Genomic DNA, 21,793 nt, shown 5'->3' on the forward strand with positions numbered 1-21,793 from the left:
TGAGCAATCCTACCAGCTTGTAGAAGCCAACTGGTAAATGTTCAGAAATTTGGCAAGATGGTACAACTTTGGGTAACTTGAATTGGCTATGGTATGAGTATTCACACCAAAGAAATGGGATAAGTGCTACAAGTAAGCCTTCCCTATCCCCCTGCTCCCCACCAGAGACAGGACCCTTCCTTATCTGACACTCACCCCTAGCCAGGTCCATCCTCCCCCCTTCAACACTGGTGATAATAATGTGGGAGAAGAATGACAGGTCTTCAGGGCCTCAGTCACAGTCTATACCAGCACAGTCAGTCTCGCAGGCTCAGGCACACAGAGACCAACCATTTGTCTGCCAGTCCTTTGGTCATCATCAGACACAGGGGAGTAAAGAGTGCTAGGTAAGGTCCTGGAGTCACACAGAGCTGGGATGGAGTTCCAGTTGGATTGCTCTTGGCTGTGTGAAGTTAGCTACATCCCCTTCTATGATGAAGCTCTGTTTTCTTATTTTTAAAATGGGGGCAGACTTGACCTGGCCGTTTTGAGGGTTAAATGAGCATACCACTGAAGTGCATACAATGCCTCCCCACTGAGCAAGTATTCAGCAAATGTTAGCCAAAGCTGTCATCGCACCCCAGACACATTCTGCCTACTCAGTGGTACCTGAGGCTTATGGTACTCTCTATCTGTTGGCACAGAAGGGCTTGTTGAGTGGTCAAGGATACAGACAGAAACAGGCATCTCAGTTTTTCAGCTTTTATGAAAATTAATAACATTAATAGCTCACAGACATATACAAACACACACATTGCTATGTACATGGTCATTAAGTTATTAATTAGTCTCTGTATAAAACATCTCTACATTAGTGTTCCGGGCTAGGCCCGATCAGTCCTTCGCATATTCACAGTAGCAGTCCCAGGGCTTGGCCCTGTGGGAGGGCAGAGAGGAGGCAGGAGGCTGCAGACTGGCCAGCCCCATGGTGGGTAAGATGTCCTGGTCTGCTCACTCTCCAGTCTTCAGTCCGTATTCTGGCATCTGGAGACCAGTTTTCAGTGAGTGGGCAAGCAGGTCCTGGTCCTCGTGTGGCCTGGTGACCCAGACCCTCTCCATGGTGACTTTTAGCAGGCAACACAGCAGGCCCTAGAGGATGCTGGCCAGCTCTGTGGAGTCTGTGTCAGAATAGCCTGAGCTGCTGGCTTCATCCCTGGAAGAAAAAGCCACAAGAGATAGGATGGAGGAAGCCTCTTGTCCCACGCCCACGGACACCTGCCTCTTTCTGCAGCAATCTTGGCCCTATAGTAAAAGCCACAGGGAAACTACAGATAGTTTGCTTACTCCCTCTTTCAGCCCAGAAACTTCTGGTTCCTCTATTTGCTATTCTTATTGTACATGGGGCACCACAAGCCCCAGGATATATACTCTGGTCCTGGCTGGCTTATAGGCAGAATGACTCACTTTATACTACCCTCTGGGTTTGAGTCAAACTCCAGGTCCTGCATGCTAGGAGGGCAGCAGAGTACAGGTTGTGGTCAGGACATATATGAGGCTCAAAGCCAAGCTCCACCCCTTAGCCACTGGGCCCTTCACTCTTCCTGGTTAAGTCTTAGGTTTTTTATCAGCACAATGAAAATCATCAAAATCTAGGACACCAAACATTGTTGGAAGAACATGGGAGATCATGAACACACACTCCTAAAACACAAGCTCCTCAAGGGTGAGGATTTGGCTTTGTTTTGTTAACTAGAACAAAGCTGGCACCTAGGAGGCACCCAGGAAGTAGTTATTGAGTGAATAAATGTAAAGCCACTCAGTGCAGTGCTAGCACAAAGCTAAGTGTTGGAGCTGTCGAGGAAAGGTGTACAGAGATTAAGTGTGGATTTAGCCACAGAGGATTAGACTGAATGGCATCTCTCCTCTCTCACCGCAGAGCCTGCAGGGCCTTCTTATTCTGCCGCCGCTTCTCCTCATCAATGGGATACAGCTTGAAGAGCAACAGGCCCAGCAGGATGAGGACTATAGGAGCCATGGTCACCAACATCTTCAGTGTAAACTTGACACTTGCCGGCTGTGAGCACCCTCGTGTCTTGTACCCAGCAAAGCTGTGGAACCCAGAGGGCAGGGGATTGGTAAAGATGCAGCTTTTGGGGTCTGGCTTTGCTTTGCCCTGCCCACCCCACGTTCCCACTCCGCTCACTCGAGACTGAGGGTGGAGATACCCAGTGAGACTCCAGAGGCAAACTTGGTGAAAAAAACATAGAAGGAGAAGAAGATGGGCTCAGTGCCATGGGAGTGAGGCTGCTTCAGGTGGAAGTCGTCAATGACATCAGGCAACATGGACCTGTGCAGAGTGGGTAATGGCAACCATGAGGACCCCACCAACCACTAGCTGCCAGGACCCCGCTAGCCAGTATGGCCCCTGTGTCAATAAGAAGAGGTGGCCTTCTAGGAGCTTGTGGCACCCCACAGCTCCAAGGAGCTTGTGGCACCTTCATGTGAATAAGGTTTCTTTCCCCCAAGATGAAGGAGTCCCAATCTGGATGCTCGGCCTGGAAAATGGAGTGCAAGCTAGATTTCAGCTCCTTTTCTCACCATGTGACGGTGCTCTTGCACAGTACACAAACTGTACAACTCTAAGACATGGATCCACCCCAACTTGAACCCATAGAATGGTCTATATTAGGAGAAGCCCCCAGAGAATTTTCCCCAAGGAGCTTCAGAACTGGAATGAGAAGGCTGGGGAACAGACCCAGCTAAATTTGAATACACCTACCAGGGTAATAGGAAGGCAGCTGCCACACTGATGCCGGCTGCGATAGCCACCACATACGTGACGATTAGGTTACTCTCCATAAGGGCCACCAAGATGAGAAATGGCACTGCTGACTAGGGGAGGTAGTGTGATAAGATGAGTCAGCTGGGAGGCCCCCCACCAGTAACCCCCAACTCAATCTAGGTCCTATCCCTAGAGCCCCACTCACTGAGATCCCAACGTATACAGCTGTCTTCTTGCCAAACCGGGTTAGGAACCACTGCCAGATGGGAATGGTAAATGTGGCAGAAAGCTGTGGACAGACAAAGTGGGTGAGGTAGGCAAGTTAGAACCATGGAACCCCTCCTGCCCTTCCCAGGTGCCCAAAGGCGTTCCCAGCCCTGCCAAAGAACAGCTAGATGACATCATCCAGGCAGTGAGAAAGTGAACAGGCATGCCTAACGGCTCCTGGGGAGCTGAAGGAGGTCCTTCTCCTGCCTTCTCACACCTCTAAGCACAAAGTTACAGAGCTCTTGACCTCTATACCTTTGCTTTTGTTGTGCTCTCTAAATACCCAACTGCAAACTCCTGCCTAAGCAACTGTAGGTCAGCTCCAAATGAATATTCCAAGAAGTTTCCCTCACCCCTTTCTGACCATGGACCAGTCTGAAAACATCTTCTGACTATCCAAAGAACCATCCCACACAGCCTAAGCCATGTCAGCCCAGGCTGCCTGCCCCGCCTCAAGCCCTGCACTCACCATGATGGCCAGCAGTAGGTTCTGGAATTCATTGCGGAAGCCCAAGGTGTAGGTGCAAAACAAGGCAAAGTTCCCCTCCACCAGCTGAGGAATGGGGCGGGGCAGGGCAAGGAAATGCAAGGAAGGAAGTAACAATGGGGCTGAGCCTCCCCAAGTCATTTCCCACACCCCACAAACCTCAGTCCATGCCCTCCTCATTCCATCAGTCCATCAGCTTCATCACATCCTGCGTCCTCTCCAACCCCACTCCCATTGCACCCCCCTCTCAGGCTAAGCACATCAGGCCCCACTCACCATGAAAGCCAGAGAGGTAAAGAGGAAGCCAGCAATGAGCTTGATATATGGCCCATGGCTCATGACCTGGCGGAGGCCCCGGAAAAAGGACATCGGCTCAGCCTGCTGGGTCTCATAGGGTTCTGGGGACCAGAGGGGACAGTGAGGAGGAAGCAGAGAACCCTCCCAAAGCCTGAGTGCCAGCCAGAATGACATAGCCACTCTGCGCTGGGGCCTGAACCTCTTCCCAGCTGGGACCCTCTTACCTCTCTGCTCCCGTACGCCCAGGGTCAGGATGACAGCACAGATGACATAAATAGAGGCAATGACCCCTGCTGCCAGCAGGTATGCATTTTGCTATAAAGGGGTGAAGACGACATACAGAGACTGTCAGTCTAATCTCATTCCAGCAGCCCCATTCAATGATCTTGGGCCAGTCCCTTTTCCTCTGGGTGCCTCACTGTCTCCATCTGTGAAACAGGAGAAGCATCCTGGGCCTGCTATTGCTCTCCATGACTGGGCAAAGTTTGAAAGTACAAAATGTTAAGAAGTCAGGCTCTGGGCAAAGAAAGCTGAGAGCCCACAGTTCAAATCTTCTCAAATCTCTGCAATCACCAATTCTACAACCGTAGGCAAATTGTTCAGCCTCTCTCTCTAAGCTTCATTTTCCTTATCAGCATTTTGGGCATAGTTATAATTATGTATATCAAATGCCCAACAATTAATAAATACTAACTATTATTACTAATTTTAGGATAACTACAAAGCATCTCACTGTCCCCCATCTTCCCCAAACCCTGCCATGCCAGGGGTCTCACCGTTTCTCTGAGTGAGGTGGTGCTGTATGTGCGATTGGCACTTTCTGAAGCCACTGCAGAGCCATTGAGGTACTGGAGACAAGGTGCATTTGCTTGGCCCACAATTTGCCCCTGGATCGCTGTGCCCAGCACTGTGCCCAGCACCTCCACAGTCATCCCTGGGCAGTGAAAAGAGAGTCTTTTGGAGGGCCTCATGGCTTGTGGGCCCAGAGAGGAAGGTCAGACAGATGGGAGATCGAGATCCAGGTATGGTGGATCCAAGGGGCAGGGCAGATGGCACCTTGGCCTATATTCATGGCCTGCTCTGTGTGACCTTAGGTTAGTCCTTGCGTCTTTCTGGGTCTCACCTGAGCAATAAGGGGACTGAATTGTTTTCAACATGGTTTCGTGGGGTGGGGATATAGCTCAGTGATACAGCATCTGCTTAGCATGTATGAGGCCCTGGGTTCAATTCCGAGAACCACAATAAACAAACAAACAAAAAAGATGGCTTCACACCCATGCCCAAGAGCAGAACAACAGCCTGGACATGCAAGGAAGGGTCTAGGAGTACAGAGGCCAGGGATCCCCAGGTGGGGTCAGGTGGGCTGAGGAGACACTTACGATAGGCAGTGGCAGAGTCCCTCTCGCTCTGCTCAGTGCTGATGAACATGGTGAGGGCTGAGTAGGGAACGTGGAAACACTGGCATGAAAGACAGGCCCTTGGCCAGTCAGACAGATGGACAAATGTGGAACCTAGGGTCTGCCCTCACCCAGGTCCCCAGGGGCACAACTCACCGTGACTAGAGTCTCAAAGAGGCAATAGAAAAGCAGGTACCAAAGCTCTTGGCCCTGTGGGAAGTCAGGCACAAACCAGATGAGGAAGTAGGTGATGATGGCCAGGGGTGTGGAGAAGATGATCCTGAGGAAGGGGAGGGTCTAAGTGGAGGCTGGAGGCCAGAACCCCAGGAGTCAGGTTCTGTAGGTACCTGCTGGGAAGAAAGTTCCTCCCGCTAAACCCACCTACCCAGCCTCTGGGAAGAGGCTGAAGGCCAAGCCAGTAAGCGCAGAATGGAATGGGGCCCCTGGACTGCAATGAGACCAAGACTTCAGGGCAGGGAAAAGGAGCAACCCCAGCAAATGTGTGTTTTTACATGTGTACATGTATCGTCTGCACACACAGGGAAGCTGGGGTGGGGTGGGGTGGGAGAAGCCAACTCCGGGTGAAAGAATATGAAGGAGCCACCTGGGAGGAATGGACCTCATGACATAAGTATACATGTACACGTGAGTCCTACCCATATGTCATCTTAGACCTCAGGATGGATTGACTTCACAGCATCAGCATAGAAAGGGAGCAGAGTACAAAGGTTAAGAGAAAGATCTTAGAAGTCTCACTTCTGGGACTCAACTCTGGTTTTACCAACTAACTATAAAAACTTAGTCTTGGATATCCAAGCCTGGTGGCAAATAACTATAATCCCAGCATCTTGAGCTGCTGAGGGGGGAGGATTGCAAGTCCAAGGCCAGCCTCAGCAGCCTTACAATGCCCTAAGCCCTAACTTAACGAGACCCTATCCCAGAATAAAAATTAAAAAGGGCTGGTGATGTGGCTAAGTGGTTAAGTGCCCCTGGATTCAATCCTTAATACCAAACAAACAACAAACAAAAACAACAACAACAAAAAACCTTAGTCTTGGGTTAGTTATTTAACCTCTATGAGACTCATTTCCTCATGTGTAAAATGAGAATAAAAAAATAGCACATGCCTTACGTCGAACATTTACCTGAATACTTAATAAGTGCCAATTATGTACCAGGTGCTATTCTAATTGCTCAGGATATATTAGTGAACAAAAATATTAAAAAAGAAAGAAAGAAAACATTGTCCTGATAGGCACAGTGATACATGTCTGTAATTCTAGCTATTCAAAAGATTGAGGCAGGAGGATCACAAGTTTGAGGCCAGCCTCAGCAACTTAGGGAGACCCTGTCTCAAAATAAAAAATAAAAATGGCTAGAGATAGCTCAGTGGTAGAGCATTCTTGGGTTCAATCTCCAGTACTCCTCCTCCCCAAAAATGCCCTTATGATTGTAGTTGATCAACAACAACAACAAAAACCCACAAAATTAAAATTTCATATATATATAAAATTCAGCCTTCAAAAGAAATGAAATTCTGATATATACTATAAAATGGATGAACTCTAAGGACATTAAGCTAAGTGAAATAAGCCAGTTGCAAAAAGGCGACTATTGTATAATTTAACTTATGTAAGGTAAGCCAACTTTATAGAGACAGAAAATGGAATGAGAGTTAGCAGGAGCTAGGAGAAAGGCAGAATGGAGATTATTGTAATGGGTACAGAGTTTCTATCTAAGAAGATAAAAAGAACTGGAGGTGGAGGTGGTGATAGCTAACCAAGATGTGAATGTAAACTTAATGTCACTTTATACTTAAAAATAGTTGTAATGATTAATGATGATGTTATGTTGCATATATTTTCTCACAGTTTTTAAAAACATGATAGAAGGTGATAAGAGATAAGGAGAAAAGAGTAAAGCAGCCAGGTGTAGTGGTGCACCCTTGAAATCCCAGTGGCTTGGGAGGCTGAGGCAGGAAGATGGAGAGTTCAAAGCCAGCCTTAGCAATTTAGTGAGGCCCTAGGCAACTAAGCAAGACCCTGTCTCTAACTAAAATTCAAAACAGAGGTGGAGAGTGGCTCAGTGGTTGAGTAGCCCTGTGTTCAACTTCCAATACCCCCCCCCCCAAAAAAGTAAAGCAGACTTCAGAGAATTAGAAGTGAGAATGGGGGTGCATTTCACAACACGTAGACAGCACAGGTCCCACTGAGAAGGCAATGACTATGTGGACTGAATAGAACTAGGGAGTGAGCATCTGAGGCAAAGCTGGGCTGGACAAGGGAAAATCAGTGCAAAGGTCCTCAGGCAGGAACGTGCCTGATAAGATTGAGGAACAGTGAGCGCTAGAGTTCAGTGAGCAAGGGAGATGAAATTAGGAGATAAGCTTAGAGAGGAAATTGGACATCTTAGGAGCCATGGGAAGGACTTAGGTTCTACTTCATAGGGTTGAAGTAGTCTTGAGACTTAAAATAAGTTGGCATGAAAATGTAGAGCAGTTCTTGGGACATTGTGTACAGTGATCACATGAGGGAAGCTAGCAGGAGCTGCCTTGGGAGAAGTAGTACAGGCCATGACCAGGGGGCTTAAAAGTGCACCAGAGGTCCAGCCTGCTGCATCTTGGCCTTTCCACATGTCCCTGCTGACACCTGTCTCTAATAGGGTGCCTTGGCAACTCCAGGGAAAGTAAACCTCAAAGTCTGTCTGGTTTGAAGAAGAGGATTTAAGTACAGGTTTAGAGGAGGGCTGCCCCCAGGCTTGGAAGGAGAGGAAGTCCTACGGTTTACACACCCTGCTTCTTCCTACACTGAAAAGAAAGGGGTGCTGCAGACCTTTGAGTTTGCATTCAAACATGCACAAAGACACCTGCTAAAGCAGAAAGCAACCTATAGGGCCCCCAGTGACTTTTCCAAGCTGGCTGCATATCTGCCCAGCAAGGCCTCAGATCCTGCCTCCTATAGGGTGGGTCCTCTGGGTGCTCCGCCTCCTCTAACCATCCCAAATCCACGTGTCTCCTTAGAGAGCAAGGGCTCCCTAGGAGCCTTCCTTGACATGCCATCCTTGGCTCATAAGCAGATGAATAGAACAGCGCTGCCCTGCCCGAGGAACCCAATGTGACTGGGAGTAAACCCTGCAGCTTCTGTGCTTCGGTGCCGGGCAGCCTGGCCTAGCAGCTTCCTCTCATTGGCTGAGCCTCATGAGGCGATGTGGCAGCAGGGCCCCGCCTTCCACTGGCTGCCAGGAGATGGGCGCAAGGCCAAGTCTCACGGCTGGCGATTGGGGAGCCCCAAGCAGCCTGCTCAGGTAAGACAGGCCATCCTGCCCACTACCCTGAAGTCAGGATCAAAGGCTCCAACCTGGGCTTTTGCCAGGGGTTGGCAGGATTGAGTGGGTGGGGGGCCTCGTGGGAAAGGAAGCTGTGGGGATGCAGGGGCTGTGGGAAGAGCTTTGAAGGCCGGAGACCAGGTATGGGCGCCCCTGGGGCAGGAAGGCGCCCACTTGAGCTTGGATGGGCTGGAGATGAAAGGGGTATGCCCCCCCCACGCCCTGAAGCAGGATGTCCTGGAGGGAACCAGAGCCCCGGCTTGGCCTTGTCTTGTATGTCTCCCTCGCTGTCTGATCTATGGCAACCGCCTCCTCCCACCTTGCTCCACAGCCTGAGTTTGAGTAGTACAGGCTTTATACCAAGGGAGAAAGTAGTTCATATCATCCAAAGCACCAGAGGTTATGGATCTGCTACCCCATTCCAATATAGCCCTCAACCCCTGCCTCACAAGGAGCCACCCTGAAGGAGGGCCAAGTTATATATCACTTAATATGTGCCAGGTAGTCTGCTGAGTGCTTTACACATTAAAAACCATTTAGCCCTCACCACAACCCTGTGAGAAGTTCCTTATCCCCATTTTACAGATGAAGAAACTTGAGGCTCAGAGATGTTCACCTGCTCAAGATTGCACAACTGTTAAGTAGTGAAGTTGGGATTCAAACCCAGGCAGGCTAGCTCAACTGTTCTAGAGCAGTAGCTCTGCCACTATGGAAGTGACTGAGTGGGAGAAGTCAGAATTCCAGCCTGGGCTGAGGGAAGCTGCCATGCCTGGTACTTTGCCTAGTCTGGGAATGAACAGGCTAGGCATTTCAGTGGCTGTGTATGGGGTAGCTGAAGCCTCAAATGGGTTTCAACACCACTTTTATATCATTCCTTCTCCTCACCCCCCAGCCTGTGACAAGAGATGAAAGGACCAAGGGAAATATGCCAGAAGATTCGTCTTCTGCTACCTCGAAGGAGCCTCTTCCACTCACCAGGGCATGAGGCGGCCTAGGCGGGTCCAGGAAGATTTGCTAATGCAGAAGCCCACCAGAGGATCAGTGAAGGCATCCCAGGCTCGACCCACAAACAGGATGATGGAAGCAGGGAAAGGGTTCACCTGGAAGGGGGAAGAGGGAAAGAGACCACTCCGTCATTCTTTGATTCGCCTCAGTCCTAATTGCAAAACAGGGACTCCCTCCCTGCCTCAGCCAGGCCTTAAGCCCCTATGCTGCTCCCATATGCACCTTCAACATCTTCATTTTCCTTATTAATAATGACAATAGTGGACCTGGGGGTATAACTCAATGGTAGATTACTTGCCTAGCATGTGTGAAGCCCTGGGTTCCATCCCCAGGGGAAAAAAATGACAATAGCATTTTTCTGATAACAGTAGCTCTGTGTACTCCCTTAGAAGCTTTCCTGGATCTATTTCCTCCCCTTTGTTGCCCTTGAAAATACTCCTATCAAGTAGAATGAATCCAAAATCATTTCCTTCCCTCCCTTTCACATCCCTGAGACTCTGACCACCTGAAATCAGAATTAACATTCACTGGGTATACACAGTGGATCTCAGTTTTTCCATCTGTATAATGGGAGTTACTATCTCTATTGTAGAGGGTCAAGCTCTATCTTGGATGAGGAAGGAGTCTATAGAAGCTTTTTATTTAATTTTATTTTTTTAATATTTATTTTTTAATAGCTGGACACAATAGCTTTATTCTATTTATTTATGTGGTGCTAAAGATCGAACCCAGGACCTCGCATATGCTAGGTGAGCACTCTACCGCTGAGCCACAACCCCAGCCCTATAGAAGCTTTTTAAAAGGTGGCCCATCTCTACCTATTCAAGCTATCTCTCTGTCCCCAAACAGAATTTAAACGCAAATTCCTTGGACTCCTACTCAACCATCAAGTTATTGGTCTGGGAAGCTGGAAGCCTCTTGCATACCGTAGTCTCTCCAATCTGACCCCCAAGCTCTAACACTTACTACATTTTTATACTTCAACTACAAGTTTCTCATATTTGCACCTCAATTAGGGCCTAGTGCATGGGTGTTGCTCAAAAACTATCTGCTGAATGAAATCATTTGTCCTTTCTGGGGCTCAGTATTTCTTACCTGAAAATGGATACAACCCAGACACTCTGTTTGCCAAGTCAGATGCTACATAGAAAGACACCCAGTGCAGGATCCCTGGTAGCCATGGCTATTCAGCCTCCCACTTTCCCATCCAGACAGGGTGAATTCTCGGGATGCCAGGCTGCTGGCCAAGGCTTCTCAAAGCACAGAGTAGCTCTGCTTCACCCTGAGAATTCCTCTTAATCAAAGCCCCTGTGCACTGGGGAATTCTAACTTAGCCCAGCACGTGAGGGTCCCACTGCCAATGACATGTCTCTGCTCCTCAGGTGAAGGTGGGATATACATCTCCACAAGCCTGGCAACATCCACTGGCCCCTGAGCCAAGCCAGCTGACTTTCTTCCAGCCAGGGACATGGTGTGCCAGTCTCTTCTAAGAACAGCGTCACCAGCGGGTTCCATTCTCCCTCACACCACCGCCTACCCCTCCAAGCTCTATTGCTCTTGCCAGGCAAGGAGGAGTTGCCAGCTATTCTGGGGCAGATAGACTCCCCTCCTTGATACTTTCTAAAGACTTATTTCTCATTCACTGTGACTCTGAGAGACAGCAAAGTAGGAATTTTTAGTCCCAGTTCACAGATGGGGAAAACTAACTGGTCCTACTCAGGGTGCCTAACTTTTCCCACCTCAGGATGCTGGAGGAGCCTTAGAGGGCTCAGGCCACTCACCTGAGCCACGTCCAATAGGTAGATCTGCAGGAAGAACCCTAGAGCACAGCCCGTCACCTGGTAGGGGGCCCCCCCAACAGCATAGCAAAGTTTGTTGCAAATGGACAACTGCTTCTTCTTCTTTGGCTCCTTCTGGGAAGAGGAGGAAAGATGAAAAGGCTCAAGTTCCTGGCCTCATCCTAGAGGCAGGACCTTTCCTCCAGCCAGCTCTGCCAGGAGGAACAACTCTGCCTTGCCCTGTTCCCACCAAGGAGATTCCACTTCCCATAAGAAGAGAAAGGTATTCTTTATTCTTGGGAACCTGGAGAAAAAGGTCATTCATATTCCTGAAGAAGTCGCCCCTAAGTTTCCCGCCCCCTTCCACCCCAGTCTGAGGAAATCTATCAGCCCATTATCTCTAAATAGCTACTCCCTCCCCTCTTCCCCCAGGCCTCAGCCACTGTTCCTTCCCAAGTTACAGAGGGGGAGCATGTTCCATCAGCAAACCTGTCCCCACCCAACATCAGCTGCCACAACCTGAAAATCCTCTTGCTGCCAAGAGCTGCCTGAGCCCAGCCCAGGCTCCCACTCTGGCTGAGGCCAGGATCCACCTGCCTACTGAGTGAGAGCCCTAGGGGCCCATCCCAGCTGGCTGCAGGCACAGCTGTTCCTTCCATCTGTCCCAGAGCGTCCCTGGTCCCTGTAGGCAACCAGAGCTTCAGGCAAACTCAGGAGTGGTCCTAGCCTCCTGCTCCTAGGGGACCTCGGAGAGTGGCGGAAAGGCCTCTAGGTGCAGAAGTAGGCCCTCTCTGGGTGGGGAACTACGGAGGTTGGGGAAAGTAGAGATTACTCATACATGGTAACAGCATAATTGCTCACTCAGTTCCTTCCAAGGATCAGCTAATAAAATTTAAAAGAAAAGGCAGTCACCTCCCAAGCAGATATTTATTGCCTAAGATCCGTTCCTGGGACAGCCTGGTTTTATTCGGTCGTTAAATAAGTCCATAGGGCAGGGGCTGGGACGGATGGATGATGAGACTGACGCAGAGCACTATGCGCGAACCCCCACACTCACCGTCGCCACAGGAATGCGGCTCCTTTAAGAGCAGAGCCCTTGTTCTTATGAATGAACTTGAGTGGCCCGAGTTAGTTGAGTTGAGGCGCGAGAGTAGGCGGGTGGGGGTGGGGGGGAGGTGGGGGTGAATGAGGAACCAATGAATCCCCTTGGGGGGATTTCCAGGTTTCTGGGGTCTCTCTAACTTTTAGGGCGGAAAATCCGAGCCGCTCGGCACAGAAGAACCAAAACCGGCTAAGCAGAGCCCGGCACCACAAGAAGCTGACAGCAGGGCCCTCCGCCGACAAGGAAAGTGTTTAGGCAAAAGTGGGCGCCGGTGCCTACAGATCCTCTCCATCACGTTCTGGCCCGGGGCATTCCCTGGTTTCGGGGCTCCCCCAGCGTCTCCTAATTCTAGGCCCGCCTGGCCCCAGATAATCCCTTGTTTCCCAGAATCAGGCCTAACCTCCGACGCCCCCGCATCCCGTCTTGGCCTGCCCACCACCTCTTGCCTCCCTCCCACTCGGGGTACTGGGCCCTCACCTTCACCTGGGCCGGGCGTTCACCCGCTTGGAGAATGCTGGTGGGCAGCAGCCCCGCCGCGGAGCCGCTCTCGGCGCCCTCTCCTTTGGCCATGACCCGCGGGCCACGCCGTCTGGGACCGGCACGCCGGGATGCTCCTCTGCTCCTCGGGCCACCTAGTAAACCCCACAGGCAGGCGAGGGAAGCACTCCCTGCACGCCCCCTCCGCGCCTCTTAAACGTTCGGCCCTGCCCTTTCAGATCCGGCCAATCCCTGAGCCCCGCTGCCCCACCTCCAGCCAATCCCCGCGCCTGCCGGCCCTCCCGCCAGCCCCTCCCGCCCGGCGGCGCCTTGCCACTGAGCCACGTTCTCAAAGCCCCGGAACCGGCATCCGGCTGCGCGCTGTCCTCACAACCTAGGGAAGTCTGCGGGACCCACCTGGCACGCCCGAGAAAACTGAGGCCCAAGGCTGAAAGTGACCTGCCCGAGGTTCCCCAGAGTGAGTTCTCCCTGAGTCGAGCAGCCAACCCATAACTTCTAACTCCCAGACCTAGGAAAGGTAGGGGCTTTGAGGTCCACTGCCCCCTTTAAAATCGGAAGTGAGATCGCGTCTCTCTCTCTCCCTCAGACTTGAAGGATTTAGGCTGTCCCTTTCCCTACCGATGTCCCTCTTTTAGTTCCCAGAGATCGACCATTTCTTCTTCCTGACTTTGGCATCATGGGGACCTTCGTGAAGGGGCAGAAAAATGAGGCAACCTGGTGTCTGCCCCTGCTGGCAGGGAGCTCCCTAGCTATAGAGTCTAGTAAGGTAACAGCGGCCTTTTATGGATAGCTTCCTCCAAGCTTAACATGATCTCATTCGGCCCTCACAACCACCATATGAGGGTGGTACTATTATTAACCCCATTTTACAGCCGAGGAAAGGGAGATTCAGAGAAGGGGAACAGCTGTTATGTGGCAGAGCCGGGCCTGGAAGGTTTTGTCTGATTCGTAGTCTTTGCTCTTAATAACCCTATTCTGTCCCTTTTAGCATAATTACAGAAGGCTGAATGGGGTACATGTGCCTCCCTAACAAGAAACCTTGGGAGATTAAAAGCTACAAAGACACTCTGGCTTGAAACTATCAGGATAGGTTTTCAGAAAGAAAGTGTAGAGCAGTCTGGCCCTTGAAAGAAGATGGGAGGACATTATCTAGTACAGAAGCCTGGCACAGATGCCCATTCACTTTCCAGGTACTCAGGAGACCTGGTGGAGGCCAGTTCTGATTAGTGAAGGGACTGCTGGACTCTCAAAGGCCACTCACCCATGTTCAAGTAGTTATTTTTATCAGGCTGTTTGGTTTGTTTGTGTTTTCCCTTTCTTTCTTTAAATCTCTGGTTGCAGGGAGGAGAGATAAGATTCCAGGATGGCCACACTAAGCTCCTTTGTGTGTCCTAGAGACCCCAGTTGGGTATGCAGTTCTTGGTTACTGTTGAGCAAAAGTGAGTGGAAGTGAAACACTTGAATACCATGAAAAGGGCATGCACAGGCCCCCACAACTCCACCAAGAGCCCTATGACACTGTTCTGTCTCCCATTCCTTCTCTGGGCTTGAGATGTCCATGGTGGACTCTATGAACCCTTGTGCCCTAAAAATCTCCATTCCCTTAGAATCACATCATTTCACAAGTGATCTGGATTCCACTGCCAGATCATGATCTCCTTGAAGGTAGGAACTACATCTTTTCCACTTCTATATCCCACTAAATAGTTTGATGCCCCTGGCTCTTTGTAGGACATTAACAAATATGTGTGAAGTGAATGAATGTTCATATCTCAGGTGCAAGCACAAGAGGTACCCATTTGGAAAAGCCTCAGTTTCCTCCATGCACTAGATGTGTGGTTGATCCTGGATAACTCAATTAACCTCCCAGTGTGTAAGGTGGGGACTTTAACAGGACCTAATAGGATTGCTTAGGGGATGGAACAAGAAAATGAAGCATTTAACACTAGTGCCTGGGAGCTGAGGCTGGCCTGGTCCCCCTCCTGGCCTGATTCCAGTCTGTCAGTGTAGCAACGCAAGATTCCAGATATGGCCTGACTAGGCCAGCACAATAGGCCTATTATTTCCCCCAGTCTGGACACGACACATTGTTAATGCAGCCTAAGACTGCTGGGCTTCAGAGCCTTTCTCTCCCATGATTAGTTCCCATCAGGTTGTGGTCAACTAAATCATTCAGATTCTTTTCACCGGAGCTGGGGTCAAGTTAGGTCTCTCCCCCATCCTCTGCTTTGTGTAATATTGTCAAGTTCACAGCAGTTCACAATGTCATCTTGCTTATCCCAAGCTGTGGAAACTGTTTTGAAGGCTGGCTCTATTGCCCAGTGTTTTCTCACTCCAAATTTAGATCCAGGCTGCCCCTTGCAACTTCAACTCCACCTTCCATATTCTTGGTCAGAATAGAGCCCCGTACACACCACTAGAAATACTCATTCACCATTTACTAAATCAGGGCATAGTTAATTCAATAACTCTCAGTTATCAAGCACCCACTGTATGCTGGGCCAGCATTGTACTAAGTACTTTTGCCTTATGTAGATCATCATGTTTACTCCTTAAAACACCACTGGGGACTGGTCCCATTCTGTAGATGATAAACCTAAAACTAAGAGAAGAGAAGCAGGGATTATATTTTACAAACCTATTTTACGGCCCCCTTTTTCTTATGATGAGCTTGGTGGTTGTCTTCCAGGTGCCTACAATCCTGACCATTTGACACATTGGGCCCATTGGACATTTTCCTTCCCACCTGCTTACCCCCATACCATCAGGCCTGGAACCCAAGGGACTTTGTTGAGGCTCTAGTCCATAGCAGGCAGATGGCATCCTCTGTAGCTTGGTTAGCTTCAAGAGCCTGGAGCAGAAACCTGGGCCCATTCTGTGCAGCAACATTTTCTCCATCTAGGACAGCAGCAAAAACAAGGGCTTCTCCCTGAGAGGCAAACAGCTCCCCACTCTGTGGTGGGACCACACTTTCTGGGCCTAGTCCAGCCTCACAGCCAAGGACAAGCGAACTGAAGAGCTCCCCTGCTTGCTCTCCACCTGTCTGCTCCCTCACAGGGCATGAAGTCCCACCTAGTATCCTCCTTTTCATGCTCTAGCATACTCTTCAGAGGGCCACCCGGGAGGCTACTGGGCCTCATGAGCTTCCTGGAAGGCAGAGAAGCAGTGTTAAGTGCAAAGATCCCAGAGACGATTACCTGGCTTCAGACCTCGTCTTTATCATTGCATTTTACTCTTGGGCAAATAATGAATCTCTTTCAGCCTCAGTTTCCCCATCTGCCAAATGGGGATAATAATTGTACCTATCTCCTAGGGTTGGCATGAGAATTAAGTGGAGCACTCAGTGTGCTTGACATGAAATAAGCACTTAAAAATGTTTATTGGGGGCTGGGGATGTGGCTCAAGCAGTAGCGCGCTCACCTGGCATGCGTGCGGCCCGGGTTCGATCCTCAGCACCACATACAAACAAAGATGTTGTGTCCACCGAAAACTAAAAAATAAACACTAAAAATTTAAAAAAAAAAAAAAAAAAAAATGTTTATTGTTATCATTATCATTATTTGGGCAAAAATTCATCAAGTAAGACCATTCAGGCCAGAGGTAAGAAAATTTGCTTATAAATGATTAGGGGCTAGATATATGTCTGGCGACTCAAGATGGTACAGTGGGCTGATGCCAGGGCAGGATTACCAGGTGGAGCTGTTGCAGAGTTGATGCTAGGATATTGTTGCTGAGTGAAAGTTGTTGATGGATTGCCATAGTTGCTGGGTGGAGTAGCTTTCAATCTGTTATCCAGTGGTAAGATCTTTCCAGTCGCTACCTGGCAGAACTACTACCCTGACTTCTATAGAAAAGGGGCCAAGCCCGTACTTTGAAACATGAGTGTCTCAGCAGCCACTAGCAAATTTTTTCATCCAGGGTGGTGGTGCTCCAAGAGAATGGCCAAGTTGAAGAAATTAGGGTTGGGCAGGCCCAGAGCAAGGGCTTCCTGGAATAGCTGCTGTGATGGCAATGCCTTGGCCTATTCCCCATCTTGTCTCTTTGTTTGCCCTTTTGGGAGGAGGTGGGGCAGAAGGGTCCCAAGAGAGGTTCTTTGAGGGCCCTTAAAGTCACTTGAGGCTGCCAGTTCCTGTCTAGATCATATTGGTTGGGTAATTGTGAAGCAGGAGAGGCCTCAGGACTGATCCGTCTCTCAGGAGTCTATAGACCATGCCACAGAGAGGCCTCCTTTGCTGGCTTTGAGCTGGGTGATGGGCCTGACCTCTGAGCCTCAGTTCTCTCAGAGATGAGGGGTATGGAGAGTGCTCAGAGATTCTTTGGGACAGCTGGTACTCCTCCACACACACTGCCTGTCACCAATCAGTGTCTCAGGGTCTTTAAGTCCTAGCCTTTTTCAAGTTCAAGGTCCTTTTCGCCAGAAGAAAGAAAGAAAGCCCTTACTCTGTGCTGAGAAGATGTAAGAATGACCAAGTGGAAGAAGCTGGATGATGTCAGCTTTGGCTCAAAGAGCTACGCTTCTGAGGCCATGGGACAGCATGTAAGAAGGCCCAGTGGCTCAACCACGCTACTAGGTGGCCTCAGGGACCTTTACATCATAGAAGAAGATCCTTGAGCAGGAGTACAGACAGAGCCTGACCTTGGTGGAGAGGACAGAGACTGATGTCTGAGTAATACCTCTCTTTTCGTAGCTGGCCAAAACTGTGCCCTCCTCCTGCTCATACTATGTTCCTGCAAGGAGGCCATGCCTTAGCCTGCTGGCCTTGACCATCTCAGAGTTGAAGAGTCTCATGGGTCAGTTCAACAGGTGCAGATCTTCTTGGATACCTCCTAGAGTCCTGTCTCCACTTTGGGCTTCCTTTTTATCCATCTGAACACACACATGAAAGAATATCAGGCAACCCAGTGCTGTATGAAATCTGCTTTCCACCCCCACTATGTCAAGTCAGCACCTCCAGCTTCTCATGATTATGCTGTGATCTCGTGCTGATCGAGAGCAAGAGATAATGGCATAGCTGGGAACTAGAGTCCACCTTGTCGAGTCTGAATCCAGTTCTGTCTCTGGTTATCTGTGTGACTTTGGGCAAGTCACAACTTCTCTGAGCATCATCTATCTGATCTGTAGCAATGCCTTATGGTGTTATCTTGATGATCTGATGAGAGGATGTATATGTACAAAACAGGTGATAGTTTCTTTCTTTCTTTTTTTTTTTAATCTTTTCCCTGATTGGCAGGATGTATGCCTTTGATTAACAGATACCGAGAAAACAAATTTCTTGCTATGCTCTGAGATTCAACACGTAAGCAGAATTGAGAACACCAAATTCTGTTTGAGGGGCAGAGGTCTAAGAAGGCTTCATAGAGGAGGTGATGATGGAGCCAGGCCGTATCAGGTAAGTAGGAGTTCCTGAGATAGACAAGGGTGTGTGAGGCGAAGGGAGCACCATAGGCATGCAGGTGTGATGGAGGTTGGTGTGCCCCAGACCAGCGAGCAGCTTGGGCTGGTGGGGCTTTTGCTGGATAAGAATCAGCACTGTGAGGTTGAGATAGAAGGAAGCCTTGCACCCTCCTCCTGAAGAGGGTGGGAGCCATGGAAGGGACTGAGCAGAGCAGTGAAATGACTACATCTGTGTTTTCTAAAGAATACATTGCCATTTGTCATCTTTAAAGTTGATCCCTCACTGGTCCCCTCTGATCCAATCACAGGTGAATTTTCGAAAAACCAAATCTGGCCGAGTGTGGTGGCTCATGCCTGTAATCCCAGCAGCTCAGGAGGCTGAGGCAGGAAGATCGAGAGTTCAAAGCCAGCCTCAGCAAAACCCGAGGCACTAAACAACTCAGTGAGACCCTATCTCTAAATAAAATACAAAAAATAGGGCTGGAATTTGGTTCAGTAGTCAAGTGCCCCTGAGTTCAATCCCTGGTACAAAAAAAAAAAAAAAAACCTGACCATTTTATCCCCCCGTTTAAAATCATTTATTGAACAAATTATTTTTATTGAACAAATTGTTTTATTTAATAAATGATGGATTAAAGAATAAATGGATGGAGAGACTATTTGTAATAGTCCTTTCCTCTGTTTCTGGGTCTATAAGTCTAAATAAAGGATAACCTAATATCCTTTCTGGGAGCAATGAAACCAAAGAAGGGAAAGGATTTACCCAAGGCCACACAGCAAGTTAATAGCAGAAGGATTCTGCTTCCTGTCCCTCTGGGATTCTGATGGGCAGCTGTAGCAGAGAAAACCCCAAGCCATTTTGCCTGGTTTCTGAACCCCATTATGGATCCTCCAAAATAAGAGTAGGAATACCATCTATCCTACCCCTCTTCCCCTTCCCCAAACATCAGCTCCTTGTCTCCTCCTGCTAGAAGGGATGGGATCTGAAATTCCCTCTCTTCAGCTTGTAGCCTTAGCCTATTCTTTTGGGGCTAACTCTAGAAAGAACAACAAGGAACTACGAAGCTCTGGGCTGGATATAGAGTTCTAGGCCACACTGACTGTTAAACTGGATTTTGAGTTCTGGAGCTAAGTGTTAAGTTCTAGGCTTTGGGTTGGGTTCTGAGCTGGACTCTGGGCTGTCCTGGGTCTAGATTTTGGGCTTCACTTTGATCTGAATTCTGGTCCCTGACTCTATGAGCTGGGCTTTAAGTCTGGGCTTGACTCTAAGATTTGACTCTTTTCTTTGACATAGGCTGGACTTTGGGCCTGTACTGAGTTGTGCTCTGAGTTCTGTCTGGGTTCTGGGCTCTGAACCTGGACTAGGATTGGGCTGTTCTGGGCTCTGAGTTCTAAGTTCTAGACTGTGTTATATGCACTGAAATGGCTTTGAGCTCTGGTGTCTGAATCTAAGCTTTTGAGCTGAGCTGGGTTCTAAACCTTAACCAGTAAGCTGTCTTCCCTGAACTCAGGACTCTGGGCTTATGTTGGATGGGAGTGGGAAAGGTATCACAGAGGAGAGTCACAGCTTCTGGAGCTTCTCTTCACCCTACTTGTCTTCCTGGAGACTCTCAACATTGCTCCCTCCTAGGAGAGCAGGCCCTAGGAAAGGTAGTAGGTTCCTTGAGCTGCCCAAGGATTTCCTTGGTCACTAAGAAGAAGTGGGAGGTGAAGGGTAGGGCAGGTGACACTTGGGAGTATCCTCAGGTAGCCAGAGGCCATCCTGCATGTTATCAGGACCTTTCCACTAAGCAGAGAAGAGCAAGGAAGCCTAGGCACAGCCTATAGCCTGGCTTTTTATGGGACATGGTCAGAGGGAGGTAGCACCCAGGGCCTGGGACTGCATCAAAGGGATGCTCACCCTTACCTCCACCCTAATTCCTTCTCTGAGACTTTGTCCTACCCTGGGACTTGAAGCTCTCCATCTCCAGAAGAACCTGAACCTCTGCTGGATCCACATCACTTACCCTGACTGCTTCCTCTCCTCCAAAGGACCACTCCATATTTTGTTCCCTTCAAGGTCCCCTTCCTCTCTCCCACATCTGTTCCAGGGCCTCCTGCCCAGCAGGATTCCTCACACTGTTGGTTTTGAGCAGGGCCTGATGCTTTTTCCTACAAATCCATCTACCCAAATATGGCCTGGGACAAGCTAACCTCCTTCTTAGTCTCTCTCCTGAGGTCCAGTGAATGTGAACTTCACTGAAGAGCAGGAATTCCTGTAGGGAAATACAACTAGAAGAAATAATTCCAAATTGTACCTGTCACATAACTACCCAAGGGGAGAGACCATCAAAATTTGTTAAACTATTTCACAGGATGTCCCCTTATGAGTTCACTTTGTTCCTAACTTTATTCCCCTGTCTCAGATCCTTTTTCCCTAAACACCCAGAAAGAAACCACCTTTTCACCTCCCCACAGGGAAAACCTCCATCAGGTTTGCAGACACCTCATCCAGATAAGCCACCTGGGATAGGATCAACAGGATAAGAAACAGTCAAATGTTTTCCAAAGTCTAAATACTTAGTCTAGAATAGCAGGAGGACAGAGGGAAACAGGCTTCAGCCAACAGCCTGGGGGAGGTATGGCCATTTTGATTCTTGAAATCTTGTCCCTTTAGAGTCTTTATATCAATGAGAAGTGACAAGCTATGCCTCCTCCTCATTGTTCTGACTTGGACTTTTGAAGTAAATGGGGATGATAGTGGGATGGTTAAAAGCAGAACACACACACACACACACACCCCTACAAAAGTGTTTATTCTCAGCAGCAATATCTAAATCCATACTGAGGAAGAGAGGCCTTTTCTAAAGGCCCTCTAATCTGTTCCCTGCCTATGGTAGCACTAATGCTCAAAAAAGAATTTTTTTTCTCTTTTCCCCAGTGTTGGGGATTGAACTCAGGGCCTTGCATATACTAGGGAAGTGCTCTAAAATTGAGCTAAGCCTCTGTTCCTCAAACTATATTTTAGAGCAGAGTGAGAGCCTCTCATTACATCCGCCTACTTCCATGCTGTACCCCTGCTGACCATGCATATAAAAATAGGCCTGGCAAAGAAAATCAGCCCAGAGTGGTCCCCCTGTAAGACCTTTAAACCAATTACTTCCTTCATTTTAGACCAGGTGCAAATTGTGGGATAGGAGGCTGGAATGCTAAGTAGAGCATTCCAGAAGTATGCGGCCTTTGGCTTTCCAAGTATCTCATTCTTTTGTCCTTGTACCAGTCACCCACTGACTACTGAATTGCCCCTTGCAGGTCTGTTTGTCTTCAAAAAGTTCCAGGGCTGTGAACCTCTGGTGTTGCTTACTTTTTGACACATTTCATGGTGGTTCATTCTGTCCCCCCAGCCAGCCTAGGAGCCTCAGGATCCCTCCACTCAAGCCAGCATTCACTGCACCCTGACTATGTGTCAGCCAGAGTCCTCAAGGAGTTCAGAGTCTGAGAGG

The 21,793-nt window shown here is 49.1% G+C and overlaps 1 protein-coding gene and 1 long non-coding RNA gene across 6 annotated transcripts; one reads left to right on the forward strand and one right to left on the reverse strand.

Moving 5' to 3' along the window:
* Positions 1–727: 727 nt before the first annotated feature.
* Positions 728–13,093, reverse strand: Mfsd2a (major facilitator superfamily domain containing 2A). 5 transcript variants are annotated; one of them, XM_048815679.1, is made up of 14 exons: positions 12,902–13,092; positions 11,320–11,448; positions 9,509–9,633; positions 5,366–5,489; positions 5,192–5,270; positions 4,589–4,746; positions 4,037–4,127; positions 3,792–3,913; positions 3,498–3,581; positions 2,967–3,050; positions 2,759–2,871; positions 2,183–2,326; positions 1,911–2,087; positions 728–1,192 (listed from the first exon to the last, which is right to left on the reverse strand). In XM_048815679.1, the coding sequence occupies exons 1-14, from the start codon at positions 12,986–12,988 to the stop codon at positions 1,129–1,131; spliced, it is 1,581 nt and encodes a 526-aa protein (XP_048671636.1). In that variant the 5' UTR covers positions 12,989–13,092; the 3' UTR covers positions 728–1,128. The 5 variants fall into 5 exon arrangements, with proteins under 5 accessions (XP_048671636.1, XP_015340701.1, XP_048671635.1 ...); XM_015485215.2 differs by having other exon boundaries at positions 11,320–11,451; XM_048815678.1 differs by having other exon boundaries at positions 12,896–13,092.
* LOC125620427 lies at positions 8,211–9,674 on the forward strand. Its single transcript, XR_007352084.1, has 2 exons — positions 8,211–8,512; positions 9,426–9,674. It is a non-coding gene; the product is annotated as an uncharacterized LOC125620427 (long non-coding RNA).
* Positions 13,094–21,793: the final 8,700 nt, after the last annotated feature.

The sequence above is a fragment of the Marmota marmota genome, unplaced genomic scaffold, assembly GCF_001458135.2.
Source record: "Marmota marmota marmota unplaced genomic scaffold, marMar, whole genome shotgun sequence".
In the NCBI taxonomy this organism is placed as follows: domain Eukaryota; kingdom Metazoa; phylum Chordata; class Mammalia; order Rodentia; family Sciuridae; genus Marmota; species Marmota marmota.

Excerpts from the sequence above, each read along its gene's own strand:
- Mfsd2a (XM_015485214.2), bottom strand. The coding sequence starts at position 12,988 with ATGGCCAAAGGAGAGGGCGCCGAGAGCGGCTCCGCGGCGGGGCTGCTG. Across the intron at positions 11,452-12,895 it reads AACGCCCGGCCCAGGTGAAG|AAGGAGCCAAAGAAGAAGAA; the intron begins GTGAGGGCCCAG and ends TCCTCTTCCCAG. Across the intron at positions 5,271-5,365 it reads TCTTTGAGACTCTAGTCACG|TGTTTCCACGTTCCCTACTC; the intron begins GTGAGTTGTGCC and ends CTTTCATGCCAG.